This window comes from Sinocyclocheilus rhinocerous, unplaced genomic scaffold (assembly GCF_001515625.1).
Source record: "Sinocyclocheilus rhinocerous isolate Xijiao unplaced genomic scaffold, SAMN03320098_v1.1 scaffold1157, whole genome shotgun sequence".
Taxonomy (NCBI): Eukaryota; Metazoa; Chordata; class Actinopteri; order Cypriniformes; family Cyprinidae; genus Sinocyclocheilus; species Sinocyclocheilus rhinocerous.
The window spans coordinates 445,352-457,318 of NW_015631716.1; the positions used below are offsets into that span (position 1 = coordinate 445,352).

Genomic DNA, 11,967 nt, shown 5'->3' on the forward strand with positions numbered 1-11,967 from the left:
AGTTCAGGAGAGAGGGGGCGGGGTTTTGCATGATGTCGACCTGAGAATGCAGACACGATGGCTGGATTGCGTTTACATTACACTGAGATCCGATCACAATGCGTCCTCGACTACCTCTGGACCAGGACACGCTGATCGGATAACATTCCGATCAGAAGCGCGTTTACACTTGTCTTTTCAATGTGTATGTGGACAACATCCGGATTCAGGTCGCATGTTAATGCCAAGTGTAAACGCAGCCTCTGATGACATGTGTGCACCAGCACAAGGGACGGGACAATAATCAATCCCCTCCAGCAATCTGTCACTCACATGAGATCACAGCAATTAGCAAATGACAACAACCTAATCAATTCCTGATGGACAAAATCAAGTCCATCCTTACATTTTTTCTTTTTAAATTTTCCTTCATGCCAACTTTAATGAGCAAGTTTTTTTTAATAATAATAAAATTATTCAGAACTAATATTAACTTAATTTTAACATGTTATTTCAATATTTCAATTAAAGATCCTGAGGATGAACCCTAACCCTAAAATACACCTTGCACCACTTTTAGACAAGAGTTATTACATTTAGTCAACTTTCCTTGTGAGAATGTCTTCACAAGTCGCTTTTGTCAGGTTTTTCATTTTCAGAAATATCACACATAGTGCTACAGTCTCTAAGGGTGCGTGTAAGCAGCTGAGACACAGGTGGCTTTTTTAGTCTAATGAACCTACAGAGTGTAACGTGATTCGCACACCTGCAGCAGGTAGAGCTCATTACTTATTCAAAGCCCCTGCAAGTGACACCCTTACATGGCAAAGCACAATTCCACATACACGTTCTCACATTTTACCTATTGCTCAGATACCTGGAGGCCTTTTATACACATCATTAAGTTAATCAAGCGTGCGGTGGGAAAAACTCAGCACGTTAGCAGAAACGCTGATCACATGATCACCTGAGGTACCCTGGTCTCAGTGGAGGGATAGAGCATCAAAGGTGCTTGGCAACTAAGCTAAGTTTTCCCTCGTATGAGTCACAATAACGTGGCATTAAATCAATGGCCGCCACCTGCTTGATCACTGGATAAATGCTAACAGGATGCATTTCAAGGGCAGTAAAGCTGACGTCTTACCTTTCCTCTCTGATTGAGAGGTTCTATGGTGAGGGCATCCGCACCGATATCCACTATCATGCCCAGCTGGAACCCGTCGGTTGGGTGGGGCGCCCACACAGGCTTCCCATCCTCCATTGCACCCCGCAGCGCGTTTACACTTGGCAACATCAGCTGACTTCTCTATCTGGATAACCGATCGGATCTGTCGTTCCCGCGGAATATTTAAATAAGTCTGCAGATGATGGCCCTGTGCAAAGTCGACCTGAAGTGGTTGGTTTTCTTTTGAAAACCATATTCAGTCACGGTACATTTAACAAAGGAAAATAACTACGAGTCTCACTAGTTCAGGAGAGAGGGGGCGGGGTTTTGCATGATGTCGACCTGAGAATGTAGACACGATGGCTGGATTGCGTTTACATTACACTGAGATCCGATCACAATGCGTCCTCGACTACCTCTGGACCAGGACACGCTGATCGGATAACATTCCGATCAGAAGCGCGTTTACACTTGTCTTTTCAATGTGTATGTGGACAACATCCGGATTCAGGTCGCATGTTAATGCCAAGTGTAAACGCAGCCTCTGATGACATGTGTGCACCAGCACAAGGGACGGGACAATAATCAATCCCCTCCAGCAATCTGTCACTCACATGAGATCACAGCAATTAGCAAATGACAACAACCTAATCAATTCCTGATGGACAAAATCAAGTCCATCCTTACATTTTTTCTTTTTAAATTTTCCTTCATGCCAACTTTAATGAGCAAGTTTTTTTTAATAATAATAAAATTATTCAGAACTAATATTAACTTAATTTTAACATGTTATTTCAATATTTCAATTAAAGATCCTGAGGATGAACCCTAACCCTAAAATACACCTTGCACCACTTTTAGACAAGAGTTATTACATTTAGTCAACTTTCCTTGTGAGAATGTCTTCACAAGTCGCTTTTGTCAGGTTTTTCATTTTCAGAAATATCACACACAGTGCTACAGTCTCTAAGGGAGCGTGTAAGCAGCTGAGACACAGGTGGCTTTTTTAGTCTAATGAACCTACAGAGTGTAACGTGATTCGCACACCTGCAGCAGGTAGAGCTCATTACTTATTCAAAGCCCCTGCAAGTGACACCCTTACATGGCACAGCACAATTCCACATACACGTTCTCACATTTTACCTATTGCTCAGATACCTGGAGGCCTTTTATACACATCATTAAGTTAATCAAGCGTGCGGTGGGAAAAACTCAGCACGTTAGCAGAAACGCTGATCACATGATCACCTGAGGTACCCTGGTCTCAGTGGAGGGATAGAGCATCAAAGGTGCTTGGCAACTAAGCTAAGTTTTCCCTCGTATGAGTCACAATAACGTGGCATTAAATCAATGGCCGCCACCTGCTTGATCACTGGATAAATGCTAACAGGATGCATTTCAAGGGCAGTAAAGCTGACGTCTTACCTTTCCTCTCTGATTGAGAGGTTCTATGGTGAGGGCATCCGCACCGATATCCACTATCATGCCCAGCTGGAACCCGTCGGTTGGGTGGGGCGCCCACACAGGCTTCCCATCCTCCATTGCACCCCGCAACTACACCGCAGCTCTGGAAGACACACACACATGTTTAAACACTGACTTGGCTGGCAGTATGCAAAGCTTGGTCGACAGAAAAGTAATTGTTTTGTTTAACACAAACCACGTGACTGTAAACAAAATGTCCTTCAGTATGCTGCAAGTGGAGGCCGACAAGGTTGTCTCTAGTACAGACGATGATAATGAAAATAACAAAACAACTTACATTCATTAGCCACTTCAAATTCTTGATATGCATAATGAACAAATACACACTGAAACTAGACCATACAATTCTGGCTGCCTCAATATTAGTGTTCTGAGTGGTTGCCAGAGAATTGTTAGCGAGTCCTGAGAGGTTGCTAGATCATTCCTAGTGTGCTCTGGTTGCAATGGCATTGGTAAGACCCCTTTCCACTATCTCCCACATTTGTATATGATTTTCGCATTTTGCTCCCTAGTGGCAGATGTGCAGAACTTCCAATTTGGCCATGAAGCAGCTGTCACCCTCCACGTATTCACCATGGTAAAATAAATAAATAGTGTAGGCCTATATGTCCACAGAAAATAAATGACCGTCAATATGTTTGAAAGCAAAGCACAGCAGGTTTACTAGGGATGAACAATTCAAATAATTATGTAATAATTATATTGGATATTATTCATAACCGCCAACTTTACATTCACACATTCACATTTGACACTTTAAGCCAAAGCAACTAGCATTCAAGATACATTTTTCCAAAGCATGCATTCTCTGGGAATCAAACCCATGGCCATTGCTTGAGGTATTCCCTACTGTTGGACGTACTGGAAGGCTACTTACAGAAATAGCATTTAAAAATTTATATTTTAGTACAAAAGTGTTGGCAATTCTTACCTCACACTTACAGTTTTGATTAGAATTCATCACATCCTGTCAGGTGGTCACATACTGTACGATCTTAGCTGCAAAACTTGAAATATTTCAATGCATCTGAAGCTTAAATTGTATCCAAAAATTCTGCATAAATTTTGTTGGAACATCACGAAGCTCCTGTACTACTCTTCATTGGAAATTAATGACTTTTGTTCTGTCATTTGTCAGAGATGAAAAGCACAGCTTTAGTGTTTTCTGAGTGGTTGCTAAGAAATTGCTAGGGTGTTCTGTGTGGTTGCTAGGCCTTTTCTGGTATTTGTTTACTGGCCTAAATCAAAAGAGTCAATGTTTATGTCTCATAGAAGTACTTAGATTTTGTCACTTCATGTATATTTACTGATTAGATGTCTATTGAATCATGAAAATGCTAAGTGTAAACACCCTCCAGTATGCGAGAAGGATAGCAATCTGATCACTCAAACTTTAAACTGTGAGACACATACAAGACCCAGTTTAATCGATTGGAAATACAACTGGTTATTCAGGCCACATGCTAACTTTATTCTTCCATTAACAAGTGTATGGGAAGTGTATGGAAATTGTATTATTCTATTAATCATCTGTAAGTTGAAAATCATGCAGTTTGTTCAAATTCCATACTATGAACAATATTAATTGTGATGCATGCCTTGGCAAACACTATGGTCTGATTTAGGGATGCGCAATATTATCGGAACATTATCCGAATCGGCCAATGATGGCTTAAAATGTCAAATCAGCATCAGCATCGGCCCAATGGGAAAAATTATGTCGATATGCCTTGTTGATAAGACGAATAACTCACATGTGCTCAGGGTGTGCTAACGATAAGATCACGTCTGCAGTGTAGTCATTCTTGAAGCGAACTTTTGCCTGAATGGTGATTAGATTCACTGTTTTGGATTGCCACATTTAATTTGAGAATACAAGTACAGAATGACGCGTGTGGCGTGCCATATAGAGTCATCAGTCACTAGCGAGTGCAGCAGCAACAGCCTCCCCCGGGTCCTAATGCCCATCCAGTAAGGCCGCCGCTGTTGGCCTACTTGTAATAAAATGAAAGTAAAATACACAAATAACATGGTGTTTCTAATAAAATAAATCAGTAATTGATGTCATAATATCATGAGTATATTTTGATTTAATATATTGGTATCAGCATCTATGAGTTGAAAAATATCGGCATATCGGATATCTGCAAAAATCCAATATCGTGCATCCCTAGTCAGATTGGTCTCATATTATTACGAAAGGTAAAAATGTGTTTTTTTATGCCGACTAATGATGTTTTGAAAAATTAGGCCACTCTCAGACAAATGTGCCATCTACTGTGGACTTGTCATTTCAACAACAGGTCTATTGAGATATTTTAGTCTCCTGGCTTGTTTCTCCATATGTTTTTTCGTTGATCTTGTTATTCCCTTCAGGTATGGGCTTAACCTGTAATAGTGGATTGCTCTCTGAGCCATCTTTATCTGCACTGACTCTCCTCTTAAGAGAACAGTTGGTGGCCCTATCTGATCTCTTTCTGATCCTACTATAAACCATTGACTTCTTACAGTGTTCAATATAATTCCCTATTAAGATCAGGTGATTTAACTGAAGCACTGGATGCCATCCGTTAAGATCCATGAGATCCACTGAGGGCCGCAGACTGCATGACCTGTAACTGAACTGCTGTCAAAGTCTACAAAAGCAATAATGGCTAATCACAAGGACGTTATTACACCTGGCAAAAATACAGCACTGACTTTATGTCAAAGACATCTGCTGTGCGTAGGGCTGGGTATCATTCAAATTTTTTTTATATCGTACCGATACCTTGACTTTGATACCGGTTCCTGAACGATACTTTTTTCGATACCAATTTTATTAAATCCATTTTAACAAGATTACATTACCTCAAAAAAAAATTGGTTTTATTTTTTCAGCTTGTTGAGGTTTCTACAGACTCAAAGACTGATCTCCTGAGCCACTGCAACCAACAAAATAAATCAGTGCAAATAGTTTTAATAAAGTTCAAATAGTTTTCAGTTTACACATCTGTTAGGCTACATTTACAAGATGGCCATCGAAAGTGAAGAAGGCTTTGTTGAAAATGCCAGAGACATTGAAACAAGTGATATGGAGATAAAAGAGAAAATGACCTCTAAACCAAAGTTGCCTAGCAACATGTAAATATTGGTGCAGAAATTTCAAGCAAACAGCATGCAATACACTTTTTATCATAAAAAATAAACCATTAAAAAAAAAAATCTAATAAAATGGCTCAATATCCACTGATAATGAACACACAAGTCCTTTTAAAGCATACTTGGCAATGCAAGCCTGGCTGAGATACAGTCTCTTCCACAAGAATCAACACAGATCCAAAATAACAACAAAACTGTGAGAAACACTCCACGTCCGCATTACTGTGATAGTCAACAACAGATATTTCTTTCAAATAAACATATCATCTGAAGCTACATGTTTCCAGTGAGACAATCATAGAGATGAGTAATTGCACATAATTACGTTGTCATAGGCAATGGCTCGGGGTCAAAGAGCTGTGAGTTTCCTGTACCACACATACTGTATCCCTCCTCTGCTCCTGCTCTCTTTATAGCCAGAGAATATGGAAAACAGGACGCAACAGGATGCAAAGAGGCCAGTGTCGTTGGGACTTCCAAAGCCAACATTTTACTGCGCTTTTGCTGGGTTCTATAAATATTCAAATGAGTGTTCTAATATGCAAGAACTGAAAAAAAAAAACTTAATCAAGCCAAATGTTACTAGTTGATGTGCAGGTTTCTAGTTGGTAATGAAAACTAATGGGCCTATGCTTTTGAAACTTCATAATCCTGATTATGCATAATTTTTGAAAGCCATTGCTTTGATGATCAGTTAAAACACATTTTGCATAATTGTGTGTCCTCAGCAGGGATGGGAAGGACATTTCTTCTCTGTACAAAGGCAGGGATGTCATTTATAGAAATACAGGGCAGCTGTGAGTAAGTGAGTAAAATGTTTAAATAATCGAATTTTTTTTTTAAAACTAGCTTTTATTGCTAGAACTTATTTACAATATTTAAAAAAATAAAATAATTAAATAGAAAAAAAAATAACACCAAAATGTACTGGTAATTTTCTGCCAGGACATTATCCAGTAATTTTACGGACATTTCCGTTAACCCTAAAACACAATGGAATGAAGTGCAAAATTCAAAATACAAGTGAAACACCTGTAAGTAAATAAATAAATAGATGAATAAATAAATAAATATAGAAAATTCCTTCATATTAATACAGTACATTGTGCCCCATTTTTCGGATTTTTATTATAGGATATATTAGGGGTGTAATAATACACTCATGTTTACATATTAATAGTTTAATAGATATAAATAATTTATATATATATATATATATATATATATATATATATATAAAACATTGTTTTCTGCTTTAGTGTTAAAAACATTGTATAATAGCACAAAGTAAAAGCTTTTAACTGATAAAGTCAGTGTGCACACATTTCGTGGAATGACACAAGAGGGATTATAAAGGTTAGACGTTTAACCGGAGCAGTCGCGCATGCGCACACACTGAAGTTTACAGTCACCTAATACGGTGTTCAAAGCATCCATCATTCATATGAATGAAACACAAATAAATAACGTGAACTCGGCCCTTCAGAACACAAAAGTTAAACTCTTTAACAATGCATACAACCAATCGAGTTTCCATGACATACAGCCTTTACTCATTTTCTGGAAAACTTTGGTCACAAACTTAACTTATAAAAACAAAACTATTCTGACTAATTGAAAAACAAAATAATATAACTAAAGCCAACCAAATGCAAAACTATGAATAAATATAACTATCTCTGATAGACAGGACGCTACACGAAGTGCAATATTTGCAAATACCACACAAAAGTCACAATTAAAATCCCGTATTTAAACAGAATTTTGCTTGTCACTAAAAGAAATGATCCGCGAAATTCACCTGACGACTGTTAATAATATGGATTCATTCATTAGCAGCATGCTAGCTCGCCAATGTAACGTTAAAAGCAATTAAACACAGCCTAACAACAAACAACAAACCTCTAGGTGCTCTAAATAGAAGACACGCACCAAATAGAGTAATTAAAGTCACTCACATTATCTGTAAGTCCGGCAAGAGTAGCTGTCTTTATGAACAGAGAAGCGACAGACTGTCCCGGTTAACGGTGACAGATTCCCTCGATGTGAAATATTCCCTTTTTCAAAAGCGCTGGTCTTCCTCTAAGTGTGCCCGGCTTCAAACTGAAGTCCACAGGAATAACAGCGACCTCAGTGGTGACACTGTGTCTGTGACAGACACAGGCTGTGTTTCAAAACACAGAGAGCTGACTATCTATACAGCTTATGTGGGCGGCATACAGTCAGCGCGTGCAGCGACTTGGCCGTCACAGGAACGCGCAGCAGCAACTTTACATCTTACCTGATGGCCCAAAATGCCTCCTAGGTAGGGAGCGCACTAGGTTATTGAGACACAACCGCTATTTTCGTTCATCTAATCACTAAAATATCATGACTTTTAACACACAGCCAACACCATTTGTTCACTATAAAAGTAGAATAATGTGTTTTATGTGGAAATATTAGGCTATGCTATTTTAATGACTGTGTAGTAGCCTACATAAACGAGTAAAATACATAGGCTACAAATAAATGAGTTTAATCAAAACAAATGTTTCATTTTCATTTTATCAGTTCTCTTCACACAAATCGCGTTGCTTCATCAGCATTCTATTTAAAAAAAAAAAGCACAAAAGGGACTGAACAAAAAGCACATTTTTCTCAACAGGGGCTTTATAAATATGCACACTTTAGAATGAATGACTCATGTTCCTAGTGGAAAATAGGCTACGAATATGAACCAGGTCCAATATCAAAACAATAATCAAATCGTAAAATGATATTCTAAGAAGAAGTCCCACTTTATTGTTGATAAAGTTGTGTTGAAAATGAAAAAGTGTCTGTTGAGGGATGAGGAGAAAGTCAAGAGCTGCCTACTGGGTTGTCATGGTTACTAAAAGGTGCCCAACTGATACAAACTGGAGACTCATTAATATTTTATTGGCTTGTAATTCAAAACTTATAGAAGTATTCCTAAGTTGAAATCTAATACCTCATTGAAAGCAGACTTTGTTTGTAAATCTAATTAGGACACATGATATCTCAATACGTGGCATTGTATCACATTTCTGAGCAAAACAGTTAGGAGAAAAACAGTTTTTAGTGTAAAGACTTATATTTTTCCATACGACTTCATGCTGAAATGTTCCTCGGGGTGTTTATACAGTTAAAGTAGCAGCTTGGGTTAGTCTCACATATAGCCATGAAGCATTGTAGGCTAATTTCTGACGAGATTTTACAGAATTATATCTTGTATTTGAACACATACTAATATTAAACATCAGTTCCTTCAGAAACAAGTTTCAAAACAGGTTAAAACAGGAGTTTTACAGTCATGTCTGGTGAGCATGAAGAAACACCATTAATTAGATTTAATGCCACACTGACTTTTGCATTTCCCAGGAGCTTCGCAGCGATAAAAACAATCGTACAATGTGCTCCAGAGCACATATGCCAGTAACACAACATAAGCGAACGTATAAGAGAAGAACAGCTTGATTTCCAGACACTGTGACTCATCTTGATGGTTGTTTCTAATGAAAAAGCCTGAAGTGAGGAGAAGTGTTATGCTAGCTGGGAGATATTCTAGTTGTTTTCCAGTTACATGAAAGTATAGTATAACTTGAGTCTAAATATGCAATTTCAGCCCATTTCTGGAAATGGAACTGTAAAATTATATGGTTAACATGCACCAAAAAAGCTTACTAATTAAACAGACGTTGTACACAAATTTCATAGTGAACTATTGAAAATCATTTTCATTGTCTGAAAATAAATACATAAAGTATTAATATACACATTTAGGCCTATTCAAATGGGATAATAAATAAATTCTAATTAATATAAATTAATTATTTTATTAAATATATGAATACTATCAATCATAAACACAAATCAAACAGCAAATTGAGTATTTGGGTTTGCCCTCCTTATACCCTCAGTGGTAACCAATCCCTCAAAAACATTTCAGCTTAAATTACAGCTCATTCCATATGTTGCTGGCCTGCTGGCAGATGGCTAATTCCACGAAGCACTGAAGTAATAACTGAGCGTTGAGTGTGTGATCCACTCAAAGAGTCTCATTAGCTCTAACACTTCAGAATTAAAAGAGATAAAGGAAGTTTCTCATATGGAGAACACAGCAGGGATGCAATCTCAAGAGAGGGGAAGAAGGTGAGGCCGTCACAGGTGGTCGTTTTCAAGGTTTCAAAGTTGATCAAATGATACAGGCTACGAGGCGTTTCTTTTAAACTAAGAATTTAATGAACTGAGGCCTGTCTCAACAGGCCTCTAGTGGAAACACCCTGTCAGAGCAGGTATTCGAGGATACCAGGAGGAGTGGGTCCCAGGCGGAACCGGGGTTTTAGACCACTCAGAAAAAGAGAACGAAGCTGTGTGCGTAACTCTTACCATATAGGATTTTAGAGAAGTGGGCAAAGTAGAACGTGCGCACTTACCACTTTCGTGGAATTTTAGAAAAGTGGGCAAAGATACCGTGCCCACTTACCACCATGTGGATTTTAGAATGTCCATATGTAGATGGATAAAACCGTTCTAGGGGGTTCTCGTGGCACTTCTGGAGGGCAGCCTATTGATGGAACTCTGAGTAGTCATCAGTCTCACTTACGGCTATCACGCTGGCGTGGCTAGCCGTGAACCTGTAGCTGAGGGAGCAGACATCCATTCAGCGGGAGCTCGACCTACAGCATGTTCGAAGTTCCACGAAAGGGAACAGTTTTTAAATACAGAAGAAAAAAAAAACATTTCAAACTAAACTTTAGAATGAAACAGATGCTCATCAAAATACCTTGAGGAAGCTCTCCACATACTGGAGAATGTAGATGCCACAGTCTGTATAGTTATCCTGTTGTGGGACGAAGGGACTCCATCCATTCATCACTCCATTTCCAAAACTCTGTTCAGAGCACATTTTGACCTTCCATTCCTCTTGTAAGTACCTTGGGTTTACAGAAAATATGTGGCTAGAAAGGCAATGTTGTCTTGCGCTCATTGATCATAATTTTTTTGTTTGTTTGTTTTTTGTAAAGTATTAAATAATTTTATTGTGAATTCCACCATTTTAAATACGCCCCCCAGGTAAATATAACTAGCCGGCTAACATGCATGTGGTTTGCTCGGTTTGTGGGCAGATTTCCATTTTTATGTCAGCAACGAGTCCTTGGAATTGATTTAAACAAATGATTCTTTCTAGCATACAAATGTCTCCAATGAGATTTGAATGTGGTGAAGGACTTGGCTTTCTGAGCCGCTCCCACTTGAGGAAGACAGCATTTTGGCGACATTTGACATTAATTGGCGACATTTGCTGCCTAATGCAGGATATAGAAGTACAAGAGAAAATGTGTGCTCTCTATTACTGCACAAGTGCAAAAATAATCAAGCACTTGAAACAGAAGATAATTACTCTTGGAGTATCTGCACCACTGATGATCTTCCACTGCAGGCGAGGGAGTCCATGATGAGTATGCATGGCCTATAAACACAGACAGTCCATCAATGACTGGATACAATGGAGCATTTCATTGACTTGTTACTGCCATCTAGTGATGGGTAAAGGGAAAACAGGGGGTGGGGACTTGACTCACTGTTTAGAGACATTACTTTTACTGTTAAGGACAGATCTGTTCTTGACCATCTGTAATTCAAAAATAGAAACGGTTAATTCACTCTCCACTGATTTGTTACAGAGTTAGAAAGCGATTAACTCACATTACCTGAACGTCATCCTCAGCCTCATCCTCTGAAAGGGAGCAGAAACACTGGTCTAAGTCATCTATGGGGGAAAAACATGCATAATGAGAGATAAATCACAGAAAATAATTTTCACTCATCCCTCAAAAAAAAAAAATGAATACCTTTCTTCAGGAAGGATGCATCAAATTTATCAAAATTGACAGTGTTACAAAAGATTTCTATTTCAAAAATAAATGCTGTTCTTTCTAACTTTTTATCAAAGAATTCTGAAAAAAGTATTATGGTTTCCACTAAAATATTAATCAGCACAAATGTTTTTAACATTGACAATAATAAATCTTTCTTTAGTATACTGAAAATTCCGTTTTGCCTTCACAGAAATTAATTACATCGTTATTAAAAATTTCATTTTTAATTGTAATAATATTTCACAATATTAGTGGTTTTTATTATTTAATGGTTTTTCATTTTTTATCAAATAAATGCAGTCATGGTGAGTATGA

At 38.1% G+C, this 11,967-nt stretch overlaps 1 protein-coding gene and 1 pseudogene across 4 annotated transcripts in view; both read right to left on the bottom strand.

Annotated features, from left to right (window-relative positions):
• LOC107741840 (unconventional myosin-VI) overlaps nt 1–1,247 on the bottom strand; it is a 72,200-nt gene extending 70,953 nt beyond the window's left edge. For all 4 annotated transcript variants that reach the window (XM_016554620.1, XM_016554618.1, XM_016554619.1 and 1 more), the window contains exon 1: nt 1,124–1,247. In XM_016554620.1, the coding sequence (XP_016410106.1) occupies nt 1,124–1,240 (117 nt within the window). In that variant the 5' untranslated portion in view covers nt 1,241–1,247. The remainder of the gene's footprint in view (nt 1–1,123) is intronic.
• A 9,148-nt stretch (nt 1,248–10,395) lies between these two features.
• The window catches only part of LOC107741865 (sentrin-specific protease 6-like), a 6,013-nt pseudogene continuing 4,441 nt past the window's right edge, over nt 10,396–11,967 (bottom strand).